Source organism: Camelina sativa, chromosome 5, assembly GCF_000633955.1.
Source record: "Camelina sativa cultivar DH55 chromosome 5, Cs, whole genome shotgun sequence".
Classification (NCBI taxonomy): domain Eukaryota; kingdom Viridiplantae; phylum Streptophyta; class Magnoliopsida; order Brassicales; family Brassicaceae; genus Camelina; species Camelina sativa.
In genome coordinates, this window is record NC_025689.1 from 24,739,012 (window position 1) to 24,764,029 (window position 25,018).

At 39.0% G+C, this 25,018-nt stretch overlaps 3 protein-coding genes and 1 pseudogene across 4 annotated transcripts in view; 2 read left to right on the forward strand and 2 right to left on the reverse strand.

Moving 5' to 3' along the window:
• Window positions 1-5,901, forward strand: part of LOC104787545 — an 8,098-nt pseudogene extending 2,197 nt beyond the window's left edge.
• On the reverse strand, window positions 6,351-8,020 carry LOC104787547 (polygalacturonase-like). Its single transcript, XM_010513149.1, has 3 exons — window positions 7,519-8,020; window positions 6,739-7,257; window positions 6,351-6,569 (listed from the first exon to the last, which is right to left on the reverse strand). Exons 1-3 carry the CDS (start codon window positions 7,972-7,974, stop codon window positions 6,351-6,353), a joined length of 1,194 nt encoding a protein of 397 aa, XP_010511451.1. The 5' UTR covers window positions 7,975-8,020.
• LOC104787548 (type II inositol polyphosphate 5-phosphatase 15-like) lies at window positions 10,693-17,900 on the reverse strand. Of its 2 annotated transcripts, XM_010513151.2 has the most exons (11): window positions 17,054-17,789; window positions 16,293-16,548; window positions 15,262-16,066; window positions 14,792-14,916; window positions 14,411-14,495; window positions 14,062-14,227; window positions 13,919-13,959; window positions 13,556-13,823; window positions 12,986-13,109; window positions 12,002-12,362; window positions 10,693-11,385 (listed from the first exon to the last, which is right to left on the reverse strand). In XM_010513151.2, exons 1-11 carry the CDS (start codon window positions 17,787-17,789, stop codon window positions 11,035-11,037), a joined length of 3,318 nt encoding a protein of 1,105 aa, XP_010511453.1. In that variant the 3' UTR covers window positions 10,693-11,034. The 2 variants fall into 2 exon arrangements, with proteins under 2 accessions (XP_010511453.1, XP_010511452.1); XM_010513150.1 differs by having other exon boundaries at window positions 13,919-14,227; window positions 17,054-17,900.
• The window catches only part of LOC104789553 (zinc finger BED domain-containing protein DAYSLEEPER-like), a 4,040-nt gene continuing 1,892 nt past the window's right edge, over window positions 22,871-25,018 (forward strand). Inside the window, exons 1-4 of the mRNA XM_010515232.1 lie at window positions 22,871-23,558; window positions 23,775-24,103; window positions 24,252-24,488; window positions 24,577-24,808. Coding sequence (XP_010513534.1) covers window positions 22,871-23,558; window positions 23,775-24,103; window positions 24,252-24,488; window positions 24,577-24,808 — 1,486 coding nt within the window. The remainder of the gene's footprint in view (window positions 23,559-23,774; window positions 24,104-24,251; window positions 24,489-24,576; window positions 24,809-25,018) is intronic.

Below are 25,018 nucleotides of genomic sequence, written 5' to 3' on the forward strand. Positions count from 1 at the left end.
TTTCTAAGCTTCAGTTCTGAGATCAAGCATAAACAAATAATCATTAGAGTGTTAGCCAAATAAGAGAAATCATTAATCAAGATCATAATTCCCAAAGACAAAAAGAAAAATTTTGAAAAATTTGACTCAAACTTTATGGTTTTGACTGACACAACTGAAACTCAAAAACAGAAATCATAGTTAGTAACTAACCTCTCCCAGACTTAAACAACACTGTCCCCAGTGTTATCAAGTAAGAGGAAAGCAAGAATAAAAATAAAATAAATAAAAATCAAAATCAAAAGAAAAAGAAAACCTACCAGTGGGTTGCCTCCCACTAAGCGCTTGTTTTCAGTCATTAGCTTGACTGTGTTGGAGCTCAGGCATCCGGAGGATCAGAACATGGCATTGAGGTCCTCTTCATCCAAGGTGGTGTATAAGCTTTAGGTGCATGAGGCTTGCCAAGGATGTTAGGAACAGGACCAGTGTGGGATTTAGGGATGGGTGTGCTTCTCTTATGTTCTGCAAAATCATCAACAGAAGAAACAAGCACTCTACGATAATCTCGTGGCTTGGTTAACTGCAAAATAGTTTTTCTCTCTTTGAAATTCTTGTTGATGATAGGAGGAGGATTAGGTGCAGAAGAGGTGTACCTTTGCCTTACCTGAGGGCTCTGGAGTGTGGATTGATGACTCTTCTGTTTGGGAGCAGGTTTCTGACTTGGAGCATCAGTTTTGGACAAGTTTTGTCGCGGTCGTGGAGGGGTGTCGATCGATACCCTCTTGGTGGGATCGATCGACACTGAGTCTGATGCTCGTGTTGCAGAAACTTTTTCAACAGAAAAAGTCTGTCCATCAATAGTAGGAGCCTTTCTCAGCTTATCCATCTCAAAATTCAAACTCAAACCATCCACATTCAATGCTATATGTCCCTTCTTCACATCAATGATGGCACCAGCTGTAGCCAAGAAAGATCTTCCTAAGATGAGAGGATCTTTAGGCTTTGTATCATACTTCAACACCACAAAGTCAGTGGGAATCATGAAGTTGCCAACCTTAACTGGAATATCCTCTAAAACACCTTCAGGAGTTCTTCTGGATCGATCAGCTAGGATTAGAGAAATTTGAGTTGGCTTGAATTCTGTCATCCCAAGTCTCACAGCAACAGAATGTGGCATCAAGTTGATGCTAGAGCCAAGGTCACAAAGTGAGTGAGAAAACCTTCCTGCTGAGATTAAGCAATCAAGTACAAAGCTTCCAGGATCTGATAACTTCTTAGCAGTCCTACATTGAATGATTGCACTCACTTCCTTAGAGAAACCACCTCCTGTTTCTTCTCTTTCTACCTTTGTGGAGGCTGGTTTAACAGAATTGCACTAACATCCTTAGTTAGCAAGGCTCCTTCTTCAGGGCTCAAACCATTCGATACCATTCTCTTGACATAGCGCTTAAGTGGTGGTGAAAGCTTTACTGCATCAATCAATGGCATCTCAATCATCACCTTGTCCATCATTGCTTTGCATCTAGCTTCCTCCATCTCTTGCTTAGACTTTCTTGGCTTGGGAAAAGGAATCTTAGGCTTGTAGACCCTTTCAGCAGCTGAAACCTGAGATTTTGCAGTTTCTGGGTTCGTCTGAGAGGAGTGTCGACCGACACCCAGGTGGTGTCGATCGACACCATCATCTGAAACCGAGAGATTGGTCAATTTCTCTTCGTTTTCTGCAGAAGCAATTTCAACATCATCTTCATCCCTCACAGATATGGCATTACAAGCATGCTTGGGGTTTGACTCAGTTCTTCCAGGAAGAAAACCTTCTTGTTGTTTGACAGACCCAGCAGTCTGAATAACTTGATTCTCTAACTTTTTGACATGAATGTTCAATGCTTCTATCTTCCCATTCAGCTCAGTGTAGACATTGTCAATCTTCCCATTGAATGTCACTGTCAACTTCTCTTGACCTTGTAGAAGCTGCTCAAGCATGGCCTCCATTCTACTCTCTGAAGAATTCTTAGGAGGTGGAGACTGATAGGATGAGTTCCCATAGGTCCTTGTATAGCCATTGTTCTGTTGCTGCTTCTGGTCACCATTGTAAGGTCTGTTACCTTGCTGATTACCGAATCTTTTTCCCTGATACCCAGCTCCATACACATAGTTGACATTCTCCTCTGTATTCTCTGGCTCTGGCTCAAATGTCTCAACTTCAGCAGCAAATTGGACTGACTTCTTTCCCACAAGAAGATTGTGCACTGAATCAAGCTTAGCATTAACAGAAGCTAGCTGATTTGAATCATATCCTCCATGTAATCTCTTCCTTTCAGCATCTGCTCTCTTAGTACTATTGCTAGCAGCTAAGTTCTCAATCAACAATTCAGCATCTTCTGGCATTCTTGTCTTGAAATTCCCATGACTTGCAGCATCTAAAGCTAACTGATACTCCCAGTCACACCCTCTGAAGAAGATACTTAGCAATTGAACCCTTGAGAAACCATGGTGTGGACAGTCCCTTTGGTAAGCCTTGAATCTCACCCAAGCTGCTTTGAAGGCTTCATCTGGTCTTTGCTTGAAAGAAGACAGCTTGATTCTCAACTCATCTGACATTGCATCATCATAGAAATGGTTGAGGAAAGCCACTTTGACATCACGCCAGCTTGTCAATGATCCAGCAGGCAGCTGTTTCAACCACTGAGATGCCTCTCCCGCAAGTGAGTAAGGGAAGAGTTTGCAGAAGATGTAGTCCTCAGTCACCCCATTAGCCTTGATGCTAGTCACCAGATCCTCAAAATGCTCAATGTGATCCAAGGGCTTCTCATTGGGCAAAGCAGAAAAGGTCTTTGCCCAACTAGTTGAAAGTACACAGGTTTCAACTCAAAATCATTCCTCTGAAAAGGGGGAGGAACAATAGCAGACCGGTTCTCATACACCAGATCAGCCCGATTGTAGTCAGCAATGGTCCTGATCAGATCCCGGTTGTTCTCCTGTCGTCGAACGGGGTTCTGTACGTGGTTGGCAGCTCCACGCACGTCTGCAGGTGGGTGTCGATCGATGCCACCTGGTTGGTGTCGATCGACACCAAGATCCGGATCATCAACGACACCAGCTTGCTGGTTCACAACAGCCTGCTCGTTGACAACAGGTTCAGGAATCACGTTTCCTTCTGCATCAAGCTTTTGGCCCTGCTCATTGCGCAAATGGCCCTCTTGATCCCTCAAAACACCAGCCTCATCACGCATCAGAATGATCGTATTAACCATCTTCAGAGATTTAGCTGCTTTTCTGTTCTCACGCTCAAGTTTTCCCAACTCTTGGTTTGAAAGCTTCAGAATTGGACCAGTGTTGTTGCTCCTTGTGTTAGGCTTATTAGGCATACACCTGAAACACACAAGAGAGAAGAAAACAAAAGCGTGTTAGTTTGAAAATAAAAAGAAAAATTTAGACAAAATCTAAAACTCAAATCTAATGGTAGATCAAAGAGTCCCCGGCAACGGCGCCAAAATTTGATATGCTCAAATTTACCCTAGAGCTACTCTCTCAAATTAAGAGATCACTGCAGTACTTAGGGGTCGAATTCCACAAGGACTCAAGACTACACAATAAATTATAGAGTTTTATAATTATGCTAAACAGATTAAATTGAATTAAAATAAAAGCAATGCAAAATATTAAATAAAAGCTGTTGTAAATTCAGAAGATCAAAAAGCTAGGCCTAGGGAATTTCTCAGGAAATTATGAAATATTAAATCAATCAATAAATTAGGATTCAAACAATTAAGAACAGATCTAGAACTCTAAACACTTTTGTAAATTAAATCAGTTCTCACTGCAAATAATATCTAAATTTAAAACCAGAAAATCCAAATCTCTTTGTAAAATTCTAGGTTAAAAATCAGCAATAAAATCAGGTTTAGATTGTTCACAAAATTATTAAATCAAATCTCTTTGCAAGAAATAATTTTGCTCATCAAAAGGTTTTATCAGGAAAATCAATTATATTCTCATATCAATTTATTTTCCTAAAGTATTAATTCTAGGTGATCAATCAAGAATTAATATGAAGAACAACCTAAGATGAAGATCTAGCCAGATAATGAATCCTAAATAAACAGATCTAATAATTCATAAAATCCCTGTGAAAAACCCTAAACCTAACAAGCAAACTACTCAGACATATTTAATGATAAACAATTCTGAATAATAAGCAATAGAGATTAAAAAGAGTAAGAAGGAGTTCAAGAATTCTTCTCTACAAAGCAGATCTGATCTCTCTCTCCAAAGCTCTCAAAAATCTCTCAGGGTTGCAGGAAAAATAAAACTCTATAGAAAATAACTTAAGGATTTGGGAAACCTAAAAACTATATATATATATATATGTCCTAAAACACGTTAGGGACTTATGTTGCAAATATGAAAAACTTTGAGGCAGATTTGTAAAACTTCCAAATTTGTGATTCTTCATCGCCTAAAGAGGGTGTCGATCGATGCTAAGGCAGTGTCGATCGACACTCCCTCTCTGTTCTGACTCCAAGTTCTTTTCCTCCGAATTATTGCTCCAAACTGATCCAAATCGCTCCACTTTGCTCCATCCATGCTAAAACCTGTAAAGACTCAAAAACAATCTAGAAACAAATGAAAAGACACTAAAAGACTCCTTATATCATGGTTAAAAACCACAAAAACCATGATATATCATGTGCCTTTTGCTTCTATGTATAGAATATGGTACCAGCGTTTCACCAGAGCTGCAATGAGGTTGTTGACGAGTGGGATAAGTTAGTTTCCAATAAAGGGTTTCCATGTGAGGTGGATGTTTGGCCTTGGCTTGTGAATATGACTGCAGATGTGATCTCTCGTACTGCTTTTGGTAGCAGCTACAAAGAAGGACAGAGGATATTTGAGCTCTAGACAGAACTAGCTGAGCTCGTTCTACAAGCTATTCGGAAAGGTTCTGTCCCTGGATATAGGTAAAGAAAGATAGAACTATTTTGGTGTTCTGTTCCTACAAGCTATTAGGTGTTATGAACCATATTCTCTGTTCTGTTTTGTTGTTTGCATAGTTATCTCCCAACGAAGCTTAATAGAAGGATGAAAGCATCATATAGAGAAATCGAAGTTATACTGAGAGGGATCATTAACAAAAGGGTAAGGGGGAGAGAAGCTGGGGAAGCACCAAACGACGATTTGTTGTGTATGCTTCTTGAATCAAATATGGGTCAAGCGAAAGGAAATGGATTGAGCATTGAGGAAGTAATAGAAGAGTGCAAGTTGTTTTATATCGCCGGGCAGGTGACAACCTCAGTACTTCTGGTTTGGACAATGGTTATGTTAAGCCAACACCAAGACTGGCAGGATCGTGCAAGAGAAGAAGTGAAGCAATTTTTCGGCGATAAAGAACCAGATACAGAAGGCCTTAACCAGCTCAAAGTTGTATGTAAAATCAAATTTAAAACGTATCAATACTTTTGTTGTGTGTTGTTAACTTTTGCTGAATTATTTGATCCCTTGCAGATGAAAATGATATTATATGAAGTCCTAAGGCTATATCCTCCAGTAGTTCAGCTGATGCGAGCTACTGACAAAGAGATGAAGCTAGGAGACTTGACACTACCAGCTGGGGCTCAGATTAGTCTACCTATTATGCTAGTCCAACGGGACCTGTGGGGCAACGATGCAGCAGAGTTCAAGCCCGAGAGGTTCAAAGACGGTCTTTCAAAGGCAACAAAGAACCAAGTTTCCTTCTTTGCCTTTGGCTGGGGACCAAGGATATGCATCGGCCAGAACTTTGCTCTATTGGAGGCAAAGATGGCAATGGCTTTGATTCTACAGAGATTCTCATTCGAGCTTTCTCCTTCCTATGTTCACGCACCTTACGAAGCCATGACCATTAACCCACAGTTTGGTGCTCCTGTTATCCTTCACAAGCTATAATTCTATAACCCTATGTGTTGTGTTGTCAAATAAACTAGTCATTCACAGAGGAAACAAGTCCACACCATAATATATATACAAAACTCATCTTATTTATAATGAATATTTGATAAGGTAAAGACCACATCGTCTATTAGGCCTTGCTTGAACCTTTGTACAAGTCAACACAGAAGATATCAAGTATATACTTTTGAATGTCTTAACTTTATAATATGAGCACTGCAGCAATGATTCGTTTGCGTAAAAAGATTGAGCTCCTTTATTTTTTTTATTTAATTACAAATCAGTAGGTACTACAACCACATGTTCTGTACACAGAATCATTTACAAGGGTAACAAAGTATATAAAAATAATGAATTTTTGATGCACATACAAATATATTATGTACAACTTACCAATGTCATATGTTTTATTCTACAAATCTTGGTCTGAGCAAACGTATAGAGTTTCAGAGACATCCACTAGGTGTAACCAAACCAAGTTGCTTACCAGAAACATTTATGCAAGAAGTCTTTGCTGCTTCACCATAGTAAGTTAGATTAATCGCTTGCATTCGAATCCCAGTGCATGGTACTCGCTCACTGCAATCCATCTTTATAGCAATCTTTGTGGCTGATGTTCCCATGATTCCGCTATATATTACATCGTTTATTTTGATTCCCGACTCCTGTAAAAAGTTTTGTTTTCATATTTTAATTAAAGTTTCACTACCACTTTTTTTTTGCTGATTTTCTCGCTTTTGTGATTTGGTAACAATCATATAAAAAGTTACCAATCAAACTCATTATTTCTTAAAATCAGACATAATTATTTTGAGTTATAAATATGAAACGGACCTGAGAAGGGCAAGAAGAATCGCCTGGGCAATAGTTCTGGTCGATGACGATAGGATAAGAAACGTTGACCATAAGAGCCCCTAAGAACCGAACCCTTTCCACGAACCCGTTACTATATCGTGGCCACGACTTTATCCTTAGTCCATTGTCCGTTTGTACAAACACAGCCTTCTTCACAGTCACGTTTTCCACGCCTTGCTCCTCTGTGGACTTCGCTAAGCTCCCAATGCTGATTCCGTGTCCAGGACCACAAGTGATTCCATCTACCATAAGGTTCTTTGTACCCGGTCCGATCGAGATACAATCGTCTCCGGTTTTGATAGAAGCATTTCGGACCTCGATGTCGGTTGATAGCTGGATGTGAATGCCGTCAGTGTTGGGGCTATCATCTGGTGCTATGATCCGGACATCTTCAATCTTTATGTTTCTGCAACGGTTTATTGCTATGTGGAACAATTGGCTATTCAATGACAATACTCCTTTGATCCTCACGTTGAACGAGTCCATGAATCTCAATGTCTACATTAAATAGCCTTTATTAAATCTTGATTTGCTTTTTTGTGTTCTTTTGTGATTACTAAAAAAATTAAAATATATATTTTCGTAAACAAATTTTTTGTTTTCATACAATTTCAAGCAAATGCATAAATTATTGGGACATGTAGCCTCGTAGTTGTAATAGTGTTGTCTATATGTCATCGGTAAAATTCAATTCCGCATAATGCATGTTATTGAAAAAAAAACACGCAAATGGATAAATTGAAGACTTGTAACACATACCGTTGCACCTTCAGGGCAGTTGTAACCATTGGCTTTGCAGCTCCACAAGGTTGATCCCTTAGCATCAAAAGAACCACCAAGAACCGTAACATTGTGAACACCAATAAAACTAAACCAGTTTTCTCTTTTCCCAAGCAATCTGTAGTCTTGCGGACCAATTAAAGTTCCGTCAATCCTTAATGTTATGTCGCGGCTTTTACAACTTTCTCCTTCAAACCGAACCTCTCCGCTAACCAAATACCTTCCTTTAGGTACGTAAATCACGACCGAGTCTGCCACTTCACACGCGGCATCCCATGCATCCGAAAAAGCTTTTACCGAGTCTACCACTCCGTTTGGTTTTGCGCCAAAGCTCAGAACGTTAAGACTTGTTCTTGCGTCAGACTTACCAAAGTGGGACATAATGATTGTTGTAACGATGCTAAAGACCTGAACAAGGCTTAGAGAGAATGTCATATTTTGTGTTTCTTTTTTTTTAATGGAAGGATTTTATAAAGTTTAAGATTATTGTATTTTCTGATGAAAAAGTAGAAGTGTGCCACGTGTGTATTTATATAAGTTTGCTAGGGTCTTGGATAAAGAGAAGAAGGATTCTTTGTGGTTTAAGAATCAAAGTATGAAGCAAACGGCGGGCGTCACCATATTATATCTCTCAAGGTATTTGAAAACGAGTTGCTTGATTTCCAAGTAGTTTTTGGAGCCTCCGTACGTAACGTTGAATAATCATTCTATCTATTATTGTAAGTCGAGTAATTATCAAGTGATCTTGAGCTTTAGTCGCTTTTTATAATGGTAATTACATTAATAAATTTACAATCATGATCGTTAGTTAATTTAGTTATCATGTCATTTAAAATCAATGAAAATAGCCTTGAGTCCGCATTCCGATTTATAATTCATAAAACCTTCAACCTAAGCTATTTCCAGCCCCAAACCAAATTTTGATCAATAATTATGTCCTATAGATCAGATTTTGGTTTGAAACTAGAGATTGTTTAGGTTGGCAAATGAAAAAAATTACCAAAGTGTAATTCAGACTCAAAGCTATTTTTATTTAAATGACATTATAAACAAATGATATAACAGAAAAATCGATTAATGTTGAAGGATCATTTGATAGTTACTTGACATATAACAGAAAAATACATTATTTTTTTTAATAAATAAATAAATAATGCGAGATTTTAATAATTTATTAATTATAACGATATGAATTCATCAAATATACAAAATTTTAAAAGTTGGTTATGGTAAAAAGATTGACCATCATTTTCACTAATCATGTAATGGTATTGTTTTAGATGATATCAATTCTGTAAGCTTCATATGGATAAATTTTAAAGAATTTAGATGCATTATCTTGTGAAATAACATTCATAAATTAGAGATAGAATCTTTCTCGTATAAGTCAAACTCTTGATGTCTTGAACATAAACACAGTGCCACTACCATCCTTGATATCTATATGACATTGAAGACATAAGATACATGATATCATTTTTCTTGTGTACATACACATTTCTGGTAATGAACATCTTGTTTTAATGTATACTTTAAAAATGAATACGACGACTAGAAAAGCGTATATTTCAATTGTGTTTTAAAAGACATATTTTTGTACTAATTGTAAAGAATCGCTGAAAAAAAAAACCACTCTTTCAATTATGAATTTTAAGACATTACAACAAAACCGATCCACCGGTTTTGAAAGATAATCGGAAAATGATGCATACTAACGATCTGAATGGTTAGACACCACTTCATATCCTACTAATCAATGGGGATCGAAAAGTCTAGATAAGTTCTTATCACACATTCACGAAGCATATGGATGATTTAAATCATATTCATATGTAACTACAAGATGATATTGGTCGGAGACACCTGGCTCCAGTTGCGCATAACCATGCATGTGCAACACTGGGCAGAGGGTGTTTGGTTTCCTCAAGCAACCCCAAAATATGCTTTTTTGACTTGGCTCGGCATGCTTAATAGACTCTCCACTGGAGACAGAATGTTGAAGTGGAACCAGTCTGTTGACTCCTCTTGCTCGTTCTGCTCGGCACCTTTGGAAACTCGATCTCACATCTTTTTCCAATGCTCTTACTCGCATCAGATTTGGCATGCGCTCACCTCGGGGTTCCTTGGGGTTCACTCAACATCTGATTGGGAATCCATTAAGACCCTCTCCTCGAACTCAACCCTTGACAACAATCTCCGGCTGTTACTACGATGTTCTCTTCAGGTTGCCCTCCACTCCATTTGGCTTGAACGCAATAATCGTCGCCATGGTGAATCCCCTGTACCTGCCACTACCCTGCTTCAACGGATTGATCGAACCATCAGAAACAAGCTTCTGCTCCTTCAAGATTCGGGAAACCGTTCATCTAGGGAGGCTCTCACCCTATGGTCCACCACTAGAATCTAACTAATGTATGCTTTTCAACAAAGCTTAAACCCAGCTTACATTTGATGTAAAGAGAAAACGGCTTTTTTGATGAATAAAATTTTACATTCATTCAAAAAAAAAGATATTGGTCGGAGATGATAAAATAAAAAAAGACATATATTTCATCCTACATCTTGTGACCAAATGCTGTCATGATTCACAAAATGTATCTATATAAATACTAAGGGTACTTTTAAGAAAAATAGAAAATCAAGACAAAAATAAAGGAGAACTCATTTTGCTTTAGTAGTAGGTTATTAGATAACTCATCGGTCACGAAGAAAACAAAAATATATGTCGAATAACCATATATGTATATGGTGGTGATTCATGGAATAAAACTTTAATAAATTTCATATGGCTTGCAAAAATTCAACGATCATTGTTTAAGCTTATTGTATACTATTGGAAACTCCTTATTCGGTTTTTGTTCTTTTCAGTAGACCTATATATCATACATGCTTAGTGGAATATTAAGCATCGCATTGCTTATTAAAACAAAGAACAAAACTTATAAAATCATCGACCCAAAAATCCCTCGATTTGGCTTCTATTTCAACTCTCGCTCTGTAATCTGTATGACTTAATTACAAATTTAAATATCATATTATGTGTTCACATTAAGCATAATTGCTTATTGAGAGAGACTACTTGCTTACTTAGTACTTCATTTAAAGGTTGTTCACATTAAGCACAATTGTTTAAACTTACACAGCTATATAAAGTAAGAAAACGAAGGCACTAAAATTAAATTTCATCAAAAGAGTTTCGTTTACACGTACATAGTAGAAGTATCAGAATGCTTATTGAGAGAGAATTACCGAAGCAATAAGGTTACATTATACAAATACATTACTTATACAGAGAAATAATATAACACTTGGTAGACCATATCCCCTGCATAACATAATTAGCCTCTTAAAACAAAAAAAAACGTAAGAAGCTAATCTCATTTTTTCCTCTTTTCACACAAATTTTTCAATTAAAACACACGAAAACGAGTTACGAATTACTTTGGAGGTTTCGATTCTCCTTCTCTTGATCTCACTGTACACTTTGAATTGGATCTATGGACTGTGCAAGTTCCTTAGCTGCTCAACCACATCTAGAGTGTTGCTTAGTTGTTGATAATCGGAGCGATGGAGAGCGTTTATTTGTCCCGAGGATTTGGGTCTATCGTCATCATATTTTTTCTTTCCACGAGGGCAGTGACGCACACGGATTTTATGGTTTCTTGTCACAGTCGAGAACCTTCCATGTACTACTAGGACCAATATTACTTCCTCGTCTCTTGTGTCTTCACACCATGAATTCTGAGCAACACCATCCACGAATTCTTCTACCGTTGGGAAGTCTTCGAGATGGACTGAAACCTCGGCTATTTGGTTTGGCTTGATTGTTCCAGTTCCTGGGGATACCTGTTTAAGAAAACATAAATATTTAGTGAAATCGATTCCAAAGGATATTCTCAACTCAAGAACCACGACATGATATATGCAAAGGCAGACATATGAGGCTTAATGTTTACGAACTGAAACTTGTATGGCATTACTAAGGGGTTTTCATTCCTGAAAAACAAAACCAATCCGAACAAAAAACCTGACTCCAAAACCAAAGAGCCTTAATTGGGTTAGAACTTTATTATACAGCTGAATCTAAAACCACAGACCATACCAAATTTACACATACAAGATTATGTTTTACTTTGGCAACTATTTTCTAAAACCAAAAACCCAACAAAACCGAACCGAAACCCATATTCAACACCCCCGAGGCATTTAAACAACAACACACATCCTCTCTGCCCGATCTGATTAAGGCCAGATTGTACCATATCTGCAGCTATGATGTCTATCATTACGGTAACTACTTACGAGTTTAACTTTTTTGAGTTTTTAGAAATCAAAAGAACAAGCTCACGTTTCTGCTTAGTTACTTCTCTCGGACATGCCAGTTAAGTGTTGCTTCTTATAAAAACGAACAGTAAGACAGGACAGTGAGAATCTAGGCTGCAAGCGTAAAAGAACAACTAACCTCCAGCCACTGGGGAAACCCGAAAGAGCCTCTTGCTCGGTGATCGTGTGCCTGACCGTCCTCCTCAATCTTGGCTTGGCCTTCACAAATTATTTGAAAGAAAGCGATGTTCTTCTCACTCTTATTTGTAATACGCAGAATAGTTGAATCCTGATTTTGGAGAATTATATTATTAGTGCTGACAATTGTCTCTGGAACCTTGCTTAACTCTCCAAGCATGACCTTGATTTTCTTATTCGAGTTTATGATGTTTCCAAATTCTTGTCTCCTAACTGATTCATCGACCCTCGCAATCTTGACACTAAATACACAACGAACAGGCTTGTGGTCACTGTCTGTCACATCCATGCAGGCATCATACCTTACAAAAAAAAAAGAATCGTAAGTCTTAATCCTTTATCAATAAAAGGGTTATGACTATACTATAAAAGTTATAAAGTATCACATAAAATCATCATTTACTCAACTCTGTGTCTCACGGACTCTACACCTCAGTCTCTGAGATTATAAAGTAACATTAATGTCCGAGCAAAGAAGCATTTAAACTGATAAGAAAGAACATCTAATAAATGCCATGTTTCTTCGCCTTAGTGACTCATGTAAGATAGAAGTCATATACATTCTGTCGACACCTATTCCTTTTCTCTAAAACAAGTTAGTTTTACAAAGAAAAATGCAATTCACAAAATGTTCCGATTAGGAGTCATCATAGGCAGATTAAGCTTCAGAGAACATATGAATGGTTGGTGAATATTGCAATCGGAGTAGCAGAACTGAAGGAATAGGGAAAAAAAAACAGGAAGCTGATAATTTGATATAGCCATTTAGTTTAAGAAGCTACAACCCGTGAATCAGTTGAGGAATGACACACTCTTCAAAATCTACTGACCAAATAAAACCGATGTATTCGTAATGTGAACCTGCCTATATGTAACTAACAGGAAACTTACTGAGCATTTCCAAGGAAAAAGACAGGAGGCTTACTGTGATACAGAAGACACCACTGGACAATCCAAACTGCACTCAGCTCCCAAATGTTTCTTGTTATCGCGATATAGAATCCTGTCACACCAGGCAGGAATCCGCTTCTTTTCCCCTGAATCATATCCTGCAGAAACATAGCTTCAATCGTCAAATATGGTTTCAGCAACTAAATGCCCTTAAAATCCCAAAAACCCTGAGTATAGTAATCAGAGATCTAGCATCTTCCCAGTACAATTGACAAGAACCCCACGACCATATCACAGAACCCAGCAGAACTTGGCTCCCATCAGATGAAAGAAAAAGTGTGAATATATTTTTGAATGCTCTTAGGTAGATGCAAGAGTAACTTCATCTTATTTGTAGTATTTCTCAGAAGTACTTACAGAAATCCACACAACTTTTCATATTATGACCTTTGGGTTTTGGGCTACCTAGCTAGCAGAGAATACTTGGACGTTCACAATTCATAATGCTTTCAATTTTACTCTCTATTTTTTGGAGATTTATAACAGGGAATTGGTATCAATTTGAACACTACCAGATGCAACAAAGTGTAAGCAAGTCACTGACCTGCTAGACCAGCTTGGTGCCTTTCAAACTTGTATGTTGGAGGGAATTTAATAATTGCTTCACGCATCCCTTGAAAAACATTCCCAGCTTCCATTTCAGCATGGAGCTGATCTTTTTCTCTTAGCCAATCAAAGCACCTTTGCGAAATGAAATCCCTTGTTTCATCATAAGTTATATCATCCAAACGGTAATTAAAATCTCCAAGAAATATGACCATGTCTGCCTCGGATAATTCAGGCCTTGCTTCAACTGTGTTGACACCCACACCCTGTGAAAATACAGCTCTTAGACTTTTTAAATGAATTGCACATTAGTTTCTGAAAAAGAATAAGAGTAACTATACTAATCAAAGGAAATACATACATTGCCACCGCGAGGCACTGAAACACCAAATGAAGCAGTAGCTGCAATGGAGGAGACCAATAACAAGAGTGACCAATGAATAGGCAAAAAGTAATAAGCTGAGCAGGCAACACAGCATGATAGAAATAAATTTCGCAGCATACCAACTCCCGTATTGAGCGAAGTAGACTGCCGTGAGAAGGTCATTGTTCGATAAACATGGTCGAAGTCAGCATTTCGCCGGCTAACCGCTTCTAGATGTGCAGCAAAATGACAATTTACAAAGCACAGTACTCGATCATACATTCTGAGTCGCACACCTACAGCACCCTAATTTGAAGAAAAATAATTGTGCGATCATAATAGAGATAAAATGACAAAAATGGAAAAGGGGCAAGAACCATTTAAGTAAACATCAGATAATGTTTAAGATAATCCATTGTTTCACTTTTTTGACATCTTTCTTATTGTCGATAATATTTGTGATCAACTTTTACAAATATGGCGTCATACCTTATTGCCAATCGCTCGTCCAAAACCACAAGGAACCGCAGCAGCATCAACATCTCCCACATGAGGTTTAAGGTCATGTCTAACCCTGAGAAAATTATTTACTCTGTAAGAATTTATCATATTCATCCAGTACTCACAAAAAGGAAATTGGTAAGACATATTCCCCAGAGGGTAAGCATGCAGGATAAGTAACACCAAAATCATTACTCTTTCCATAGATTAAATAACAATCAAAGAAATCTGAGAACCAAGAGCAATATAACATGGAGTATGCTTCAACAAGACAACAATAAATATAATTTGTCACAAACTCACAATATGACAACTGATGCTCGCAATAATTGAACAGAAGAAGAGCTTCACTAAAAACAAAATACTAACCATACACAAATGAGTAACCCTGCCAGCTGCCTAGAGCCAACACGAACAAAAGATGATCCTTCATCCAAAGTTTTCCCGATCATATCCAGCCACCACTGACCAAGTGGACTACCCTCAAGTCCCACCTGCATTCGGGGAAATGGAGTAAACCTGAGGCGCAAATTCCAGATAGGCTCATAGCTTTTCAATTATAAGAATTAGCCCCCTAAAAATTTGTGACCAGAAAGAGAATGAAAAAAAGGATGGGTGTGTGTGTGTGTGTGCATGTGCACCTGCATGTTTTACTCGGGGAAGGCCTCGAGTATTACGCACAACAGAGACCAATCAATTAGGGGAGTTAATCCAAATATTTTCATGCTGTGCATTCTTTTCTAAAAGAAAGTCATTGTAGAACTTCAATGGCATTGATAGTGGCATATGCCTTAAGAAATACACTTTCCCTGCTTAATAGTAGGTAAAAGAAAGCTTACTGTTTCTTTTGCTGCAGACATTGCAAGAACTCCTGCTCCCATTTCAACTTCTTGCAGTCCAACAACAACAACCTCAACTCCAGTAGCAGCACAGCCTAGCCAAGATACAAGTGAGTCAGTCGATGCTCTCCCCTCTCCAACATTCCATGTGCCAGCTAATATTTTCAGATTCTCTATCCTTGAATACAAAAATTCTTTCCCAGCCAACTCAGCTCGCAATACATTGTCAAGGGGCCCTGGAGAAGTAACATTCCATCCACGAATGCCTCCATGATTTGCAAGGGTAAATAGATAACCACCCCCGATAGCCATTTTTATCACAGGACCACTATGAGCTACCCATCCTCCAAGGAGCTTTCCCTCGAGGTCCAATACCTGAACAGTGCCGTTGGAATAACCAACCCATATTCGAGAACAAAAAGTGAACATGCAGAGAATACCAGAGGACTGGTATGAGTACTCTTGCAAACAATTACCATTTCCATCCCATCGCATAAGTACACCATTTGAACTTCCTGTCCAAATCAGTCCATCAACTGATATGACAACAGCCTCAGTTTTCCTACTATCATCACAAAACCCCCCTTTTGTTGCAGCACGACGAACAGCATCAGCTGCTCCCATAAGGGCATTGCGAGACCTTTGAAAGAAACCAAGAGAAGATTGAGCTTTCTCTTTCTTTGAAGCAGTTATCTTCATCTTCCCCTCTTCTTCAGTCCCAAAATCAGGATATATAGAATTGTCAGTTCGCTCGAGCTGACCGTCAATACTGAATACTTTGATTAAATCCCTTGTGCGAGCATCCCTGCCATGGAACCAAAAAAAAAGAAGCACTAAGCTATACACATAAACTTAAACGGTGTGCCAGAAATTGAAAAACTAAGACGGTAATTGGCAAGCAATATTGTAGACAAAATTGAATAATTCCCATTAAGACTTTTTCGGATAGTCCTGGTATATTCTTGATGGTCAATCCGACTCAGAAAGGGTGATATATAAGAAAATCAGACAAAAATAAGTATCCACTTTACCACAAAGCAAATGTCAGGGGACTAGCACTCCATATTCTTGCCCTTTTATGATCAGATACGAGGACTGTAACATCTGCCGTTAATGTATTAGCAAATCCATTGGCCGAAACCTGGTTCCTAGGGTCAATATATGATCTTTCTACTGCTAACGCAGCCATGTGCCTCACTTCCATCTTCAAAGAAAGAGACTTCCCAAGAGCATCGTCCCAGGGCCAAACTTTAAGAGCACCTCCCTCCGACCCAGACCATATATCTCCTAGATAATTGATAACAAAAGCTGTGTTAAGATATCTCAAACTTTGACCAAAGAGAATGAAATAGAGATGTCAATAGCAATAGGCAGTTAAACGCTAAAGAAAAACATTTTTTTTCCTGAACAGGAAAGTAGCTACTGGACGCTGGAATGAAGAAAAAGAAATAATGTCCAGCGGCAAAGAAAGTAATTACAAGAAGGATTGTTTTGTGGCTCTACAAGCTATTTCTAATTTACAACTACTACTATTACATGATCACTCCAGCCATCTTGTCTGGTTGATTTAGAAAAGCCTATATATGTGTTAGTCAGTATAACAATCAGAAATTGGCAACCAAGACTACTTTGGTCCTCAACCCAAGACTTCCACAATAAGATACTCTGATGTCAACATCAGAGATCTTTCTCCTTTCACCTTTAAAAAGCTACTCGTAATAACAAAGATTCTAATAGCTAAACTGAGTAAACAAGTAAAATTTAAAAAAACTTACAATAAAAACACACTCACCATAAGCCGAGATGGCAATGGAGAGAACAGGACCACGATGAGCTTGCCACGACAAAGCTTCTTCAATACCATGATCAACTCTCAATCTCCAACATTTAATCCTCCCATCTCTATGCCCACTCCAAACTACTCTACTACCTTCATCACCAATCATACAAACAACCGCAGACCCAATCTCATTCCCCAAACTCTCCTTATACGGCGCCGTATCCTCTACCTCTAATCCTCTCCCACTTCCATACAATTCCCTAAACTCCCAAACTCTCAACGCACCGTCCTCACCTCCAGTCCATAATTGTCTCTGTGTACTTGTCATCGTCCTCAAAAACCTCCCAATTTGAGTTTCCCTAAGTGGATGAGGTCTCACATCAAGACTCGGCGGCCGACTCGGATGAACAGCCGACCTAATCGGAACCTTAAAGATCCCGGATTCACCACAATTACCAACAAACTCCGGTAAAGAATCAGACCTATCCGTACCATTCCTATCACCGATCCCGTCGGAATTACCGTCTTCGCTGAGTCTCCGGTCTAGAAATTGGATCATGTAATCGATTCGTTTGTTGCTGTCGTCAACGGAAGGCTGAGAGGAGTCCTCATCGTCGCCGGAGGAAGAAGAGGAGTAAGCTGAACGGTTGAAAAGCGTGGACGGAGTCGCGGCGGAGAAGGTAGATTCGTAAGGAGGTGCGAAGAAGGAGAAAACATCATCGTCTTGGTTGGTTTGACGATCTTCCATGAGTATGATTGACTTGAAGTTTTTACTTGGAGCAGAGAGACGACGAGTTTTTCGGTATTAAGCCTCTGAAGATATTTTATTTCTGAGGTTAAATCGAAGAAATGCTTGAAACGTGCTGTTTCAGACCTCTGGTTTTCTTTTTTTTTCTTTTTCTTTTTTTCTAGACGTTCAATATTTTATTTACTCTTTATGACAAATTTTATGCCAATAGTACAGTACAACTGTAAAAACTTTCCTGTCTGTTTTTTTTTTTTTTTTTTTTTTTTTTNCAATGTATGAGTGTCCCTAGAAGGGAACTCAGGCCCTAACAAAGCATTGAGATCATCCGAAAAAAGCACCTCCTGCTGCACCAAAACCCTAGAACTTGGCTCTGTTGCATTCGCATCACCAGTAGCAGGAAATAAATCCTTACACACCCTCTTGTCCACACCTTGTGCAAGAGCTGACAAAGATTCTACAGAAGAGTTACCAGTAACGACAGCCTCCTCAACATTAGGACCCAAAAAATCATCAAGCATCTTTTGCTCCTCTGCAGTAAAGGTAAGTCCCACAGCACTTGTGCTATGTTGAATCTGATCATTCTCCGAGATCGGAACCTGAGAGGTTGAAGCTGTTTCAGGGACCACAGGCACCGACTTTTTCTCAAACCGCGCCTCCACAGGAACTCCCCTCTTAGGGCCAACTGCTATGCTAATGCTCGATTCATTCATTTCTCCCTCTTTTTTTTTTTTTTTTTTTTTTTTCTTTCAACTTCAACTATTCATTATCCAAAATACAGACAATTCATGTTTACTTCAATACATCCAACTAGGCTTTGTCAAGTAAAGCTTAGAAGCATAATCCAAAAAGGTAATAGCTTCTCTTGCTACCCTATCCACCATTGCATTTCCTTCTTTTGGAATGTACTTGAATTTAACCTCTTCAAAACGGTGGAGCAATCCTTGAATATCTTGGAAGGGTTGATACTTAGCCAATGTTTGTGGCTACTCAAGAGATTGATAAGTGCTTGAGCATCCGATTCAAATACGACCTTGTTATAACTAAACCGGCTTAGAGTAAGAATCACCCATCTCATAGTCTTTATCTTCGGTAATGCTCTGGCCCCCACTGGTTTGGTTTTACCCATTGGTTTGGTGGTGGTCTCCAGTGTCAATTAATGCTTCTATCCACTCTCAGGGCTGCTACACGAGCTTCAGTTCCTTGTCGAATTTCTCATTCCTCACAATCCTCAACTGCTCTTCTCAGGACATCTAGAGTATTATATTCTCTTCCTTTATATACTAACTCATTTCTGTTTTTCCATATTCTCCAAAGTAACCGGGGCACTAGTTGAGCCCGCTTTTTTTACTGCATTTTCTCCTCTGCTAGTTTTATTACCCAGAAAAGATTAGTATATAGGGATTTTGTCCATTCACCACCCCATGGTCCCGGTATCGGGGAGATAGCCCACACCAATCTTGCATAAGTACATTTGAACAACAAATGATTCACTCTCTCCTTACACTCTGGGCATCTTGGGCATGCAGCTTCTCTTGACAGATGCATATAGGCTATATTTCCTGCAACTGATAGACAATTGCTTAAACATCTCCAGAGAAAGTGTTGTACCTTCGGGCTAGCTTGACTTTGCCAAAAAATTTCATAGATGGGGTTTAGGCTTGGTTGTAGAACCTCTTGGGGGCTATTCCTCTTGTGAATTATCTGAGTGAGAACCCAATACCCAGATTTAACAGTATATCTTCCATTCTTTGTGTAGTCCCAGGTGAAGTTATCCTTCATCTCTCTTCCCCCTAGACGGAGTTCCTCTAGGAATGCCATTTTAATGATGTCTCTTCTCCATTCTCTACCACTCCCATCTATTAGGTCGCTAACAGAGGCGATGGTGCTTTGATGCTGCAGAGAGATGATTTTTCCTTTTAGAATTCCACTTGTTGGCTTTGATCTGGTCCACCTATGTTTCCAGATATCTATACTTTCTCCATTTTCAATTACAGCTCTTGCACCTTGTTTCAAGAGCTCTTGTGACGCGTGAATACTTCTCCATGAAAATGAAGGTCTTGAGCCTAATGGAGCGTTCAGAGGGTCTGATTTGCAGAAATATCTGGCCTTAAACACTTTTGCCATCAGAGAATCCGGTCTCGTGAGCATTCTCCATAATTGTTTCCCCAGCAGAGCTAAGTTAAACGCCTCTAGATCTTTAAATCCTATTCCTCCTTCATTCTTGGGTCGGCATAATTGCTCCCAGTTTTTCTAGTGCATCCCTCTCGTGTCTTGTTTGTTTCTCCACCTAAAGCCAGCTAATACAGACACAATCTGCTTACAAACCGCTTTAGGGAGGAGGAAACAGTTCATTGTGACCGTTGGGAAAGCCATCACCACTGCTTTTAACAATACTTCTTTACCTCCTTGGGATAGCAGGTTGTTCTGCCAACCATTAACTTTCTGATTCAACCTCTCTTTTAGAAATCTAAGTGTTAAAACCTTAGACCCATCGAAAGATTCAGGTAGTCCGAGGTGAAACCCTTCTCCCCCTTCTTGGCTAATCCCCAACTTCTTCTTTATCATCTCTCGGTTCTCCATTGGGATTAACTTACCAAAGTAAACACTTGATTTTCGATAGTTCACCCTTTGACATGATGCCAGGCTATACTCCTCTATTATTCTAACAATGTGATTCAGCTCTTCCTCATCATGTTTGCAGTTGAACATACTGTCATCAGCGAATAGGAGGTGAGAGACTGGAGAAGCTGACCTGACAACCTTTAACCCTGTGATTTGCTTCTTATCTTCTGCTTCCTGTAGCATTCTTACCAAGATCTCCGTGCAAATCACAAAAAGGTAGGGTGATAGGGGGTGTCCCTGACGTATTCCTCTTGATGGGGTGATCTCCCCATGAGGGGTGCCGTTTATCAGTACTTGATATCTTACTGACTTAACACACTGCATTAGCAGGTTTATCCATTCTTCTGCGAAACCCAAAGTCTTTAATCCTTCCTTAAGGAATGACCACTCCACACGATCATAGGCCTTGGAGATATCAGTTTTGACTGCAATAAACTCCTCTACGCTTGAGTTAGACGAGTTCAAGGCGTGTAGGAGCTCGTGAGCCACCAAGATATTATCCGTAATCAGCCTTCCCTCTACAAATGCAGCATGATTTTTTGATATTACATGGAGAACCTTCTTCAGCCTCTTTGCAAGCATCTTAGCAATTATCTTATACACAACATTGCATAGACTGATAGGTCAATACTCTGATAATCTCACTGATTTCAGCTTTTTCGGGGTCATACATATGTTAGTTCTGTTTAACTCTTTCTCTATAATTCTTGTTTCAAAGAACTTCTGAACCATTTCAGCAATGCTGTCCCCAAGGCAATCCCAAAACTGTTGGTAGAAATGCCCTGTTAATCCATCTAGAACTGGACTCTTCCTAGGATTTATATCAAATGTTGCTCTTTTTACTTCCTCTTTCGAAAATGGGCCTAGCAACATCTGATTCATCTCCAGACTAACTCTCTTCCTCCCTTGTGTCGAGATCTCAACCTGGTACCCAACATCTTCTGAGGTGAACAGTCTCTTAAAATACGCTTCTGCTACCATCCCTAGGTCTTTTTCTGCAGACCACTCCTTTTCTGTATCATCTAGGAGGCATCTGATCTTGTTTTGTGCTCTTCTAGATTTAGTTTTGGCATGGAAATATTTGGTGTTTTTGTCTCCTCCTTGGATCCAATATGCTCTACTCGTTTGTTTCCATAATAATTCTTCATTTCTATACTCTTCATTAAGAGTTTGTTTTAATAGTTTTATCTCCTCTGGTCTGAAAGGGGTGGACTGGGTTGCCAAATCAATTTGATGATGCAGCTCTTGGATCCGTCTTCTGGAATTTGGTTTTGTTGCTCGCTTCCATCTAGAGATTTACTTTCTGCATTCAGCTAACCTTTCTGCATTCAGCTAACCTTTCTGCAATTGGTTTATAACCATTTGATGATCCCTGCATCCAGAAGCCTGCAACCATCTCCTTGAAACCCTCCCTTACAACCCATCTTTGGTCATACTTGAAATTTGCACGTGGCTTCCAATGTATTCCAATCAAATTGGTGATGAGTGGACTGTGATCATAACTCACTTTCTGTAAATACATAGCTTTATCCTGAGGGAAAAGCTCTGACCATTCTTGATTTGCAACAGTTCTGTCCAACCTACACTAAACTAACTCATCATTTCTATTCCCATACAAGGAGAACTGGTATCCAGCATGTCTCACTTCCCATAATCCACAAGCATTCAACATTTGTCTAAAGTCTCTGCACTCAGCATCTTGTCGTTTTGGTCCTCCGGTCTTCTCTGAGGGATCCACCAGTTCACTGAAATCACCAGTCATCATCCAAGGTCCTCTTCTACTTACTCCAATTCTTGATAATCTTTCCCACACCTTTCCTCTTTCACTTCTAACTGGATATACACACGTCAAATAGAACTATTTATCCTGCCATCTAGGGATGTTAAAAGTGGGTAAAAACCGAGTGGGTACCCGAAACCTGTATAAAATGTAGAGTTTTCGGACCTGTTTTTTAGTCAGAAAAAAATGGGTAAAAAACGGGCGGGTACCCGAAATATAATGGTCTTACATGGGTTTACCCTATAAGATTATGGGTACCCATCGGGTTTTTTTTCTTAAATTTTTTTCTCAAAACGACACCGTTTCACATAACCCTACTCTAACTGCTTCTACTCGATCAGAGAGATAGAGACCATTGTGTTCTCGTCGGCGGTCCAACAAAGAGGCGAAGTTATGATCAGAGCTTCAGGTCCTCTCTGTCTATGATCAGAGTCAGAGATTCACAATAACCCTCTCTCGTGACCCTCTCATCACCTCCGCATCAGGTCCCTTTCCGGCGTTAAGCTCTGTTTCAACTTGGGTTCTTAGTTCTTAGTTCTCATCATCTCCGCATCAGGTCCCTTTCCGGCGTTAAGGAAGCAGGTACGACTCTTTGATTTTTCATTTTCTGGATTGGTTTTAAATTACAGCCTTTGATTTAGGGTGTAATCAATTTGTTTGTTCACAATCATTAGAGACAATGGCAGCTTTAAATGCTGAGCATGAATATCATGCAATGAATGAAGATGGTCAAGAGGCTGAAACTCAAGGAGGAGCACATAGTGAAACGCAGCCTACTCAAGAGACTACTACTGACCAAACGGTATTTAACTCTAATAAACGCTTAAAGTCTGATTGTTGGAAAGAGTTTATACCAGTAGCAGGACTAGAAACAGATGGTAAACATAGAGGTCATTGCATTCACTGTAATAAGAAGATGATTGTAGAAACTAGTCAAGGAACATCATCTGTTAAGCGTCATTTAGCTATTTGTCCAAAGAGACCTCCAGGGGTGAGTGAAGCAAGTGAGTATGATCAGAAAGTAGATCGTGAAATGGTTACTGAAATTATTGTATACCATGATATGCCTTTCCGTTATGTTGAATATGAGAAAGTGAGAGCTAGAGATAAGTATTTGAATCCAAACTGTCAGCCTATATGTAGACAAACTGCTGGGAATGATGTGTTTAGGAGGTATGAATTGGAAAAAGAAAAGGTGAAAAAGATTTTTGCAGGATTCAAAAGAAGAGTATGTTGTACAGCAGATTTGTGGACAGCTCGTGGCACTCTCACTGGCTATATTTGCTTGACCGCCCATTATGTTGATGATGAGTGGAGGTTGAACAGCAAGATTCTAGCATTCTGTGAAATGAAACCTCCACATACAGGTGAAGAATTAGCTAATAAAATTCTTAGTTGCTTGAAGGAGTGGGGTTTAGAGAAGATATCTCTTTAACTTTGGATAATGCTAAGAATAATGACATTATGCAAAACATCCTTAAGCATTGTCTTCAGATGATGAGTGGTATTGGATTGTTGTGTGATGGGAAGTTATTTCCATGTGAGATGTTGTGCTCATGTGTTGAATCTTATTGTGCAAGAAGGTTTATCAGTAGCTACTGATCTTTTGAAATATATTAGAGAGAGTGTTAGGTTTGTCAAATTCTTTACTTCTAGGAGAGAAGCATTTGCAGCATGTATTGAGAGTGTAGGGATTAGAAGTGGTGCTGGATTATCTCTAGATGTCCTTACACGCTGGAACTCAACATATGATATGCTTGCCAGAGCTTTAAAGTTCCGCAAGGCAATTGTTAGTCTAAAAGAATGTGACAGAAACTACAAGTCATCGCCTTCCAAGGATGAGTGGGACCGTGGAGAGAAAATTTGTGACTTCTTGAAGCCATTTAGTACCATCACTACTTATTTCTCAGATGTCAATATCCTACATCGAATGTGTATTTTCTGCAAGTTTGGAAAATTGAGCGTCTTTTGAAGACCTATGCAGTTTGTGGTGATTTTAGAGTAGAAGAGATGGCTAGGAAGATGCAGTTGAAGTTTGATAAATATTGGGATCAGTACAGTATCATTCTAGCTATGGGAGCTATCTTAGATCCACGGTTAAGGTGCAAATTCTTCAATCAGCTTTTGATAAAGTGGATCCGAGTACTTCTGAAGAAAAGGTTAAGGTTGTTGTGAAGAATTTAGAGAATCTTTACAAAGAACACAGAGAAAAGGTTTGGACTTCTTCAACTTTCTCAACAACACAAACTCCGGTTGATCTTCTTAATGAATCACCACTAGAGGATGATCCAAATTATGTAAGTATTTTTCTCCATTTATTTAGCGTCTTCTTAATGAATCACCACTTGATCTTCTTAATATCTAATTAGTGTCTCTTTAATGCAGGATGTGTTTGAGCTTGAGAGGAGCATACAAGCTGGTTCTGACAACACAAAGTCGAATTTGCAAAATTATTTGGAAGATCCAAGGCTAGATTTGAGGTCTTTTACAGATATGGAGGTTTTGAGCTATTGGAAAGGCAACGGGCAACACTATGGTGATTTGGCTTCTCTAGCTTGTGATGTTCTTAGTATTCCAATTACCACAATGGCAGCAGAGTCGCCATTTAGCATTGGAGGTCATGTATTGTGTTGATGTTTATATATTTCACCTTGTTTTCCCTTAGTTTATTCACATCTTTTGCATCTTTTCCTATCCATTTAGTCCATTATTGTGTAGCTTTAGCACTAATCATGCATTATAGTTTAGATGCATTGCATTTGCATCTTTTCATGCATATTCAGGTGATTTTGGAGCTTAAGGAGCTTGGAAGCAATACTGAGGAGAA

Excerpts from the sequence above, each read along its gene's own strand:
- LOC104787547 (XM_010513149.1), bottom strand. The coding sequence starts at position 7,974 with ATGACATTCTCTCTAAGCCTTGTTCAGGTCTTTAGCATCGTTACAACA. Across the intron at positions 7,258-7,518 it reads ACTGCCCTGAAGGTGCAACG|ACATTGAGATTCATGGACTC; the intron begins GTATGTGTTACA and ends TATTTAATGTAG. Across the intron at positions 6,570-6,738 it reads ATTCTTCTTGCCCTTCTCAG|GAGTCGGGAATCAAAATAAA; the intron begins GTCCGTTTCATA and ends AACTTTTTACAG.
- LOC104787548 (XM_010513150.1), bottom strand. The coding sequence starts at position 17,789 with ATGGAAGATCGTCAAACCAACCAAGACGATGATGTTTTCTCCTTCTTC. Across the intron at positions 13,110-13,555 it reads GCACCAAGCTGGTCTAGCAG|GATATGATTCAGGGGAAAAG; the intron begins GTCAGTGACTTG and ends ATGTTTCTGCAG. Across the intron at positions 11,386-12,001 it reads GGTTTCCCCAGTGGCTGGAG|GTATCCCCAGGAACTGGAAC; the intron begins GTTAGTTGTTCT and ends TTTCTTAAACAG.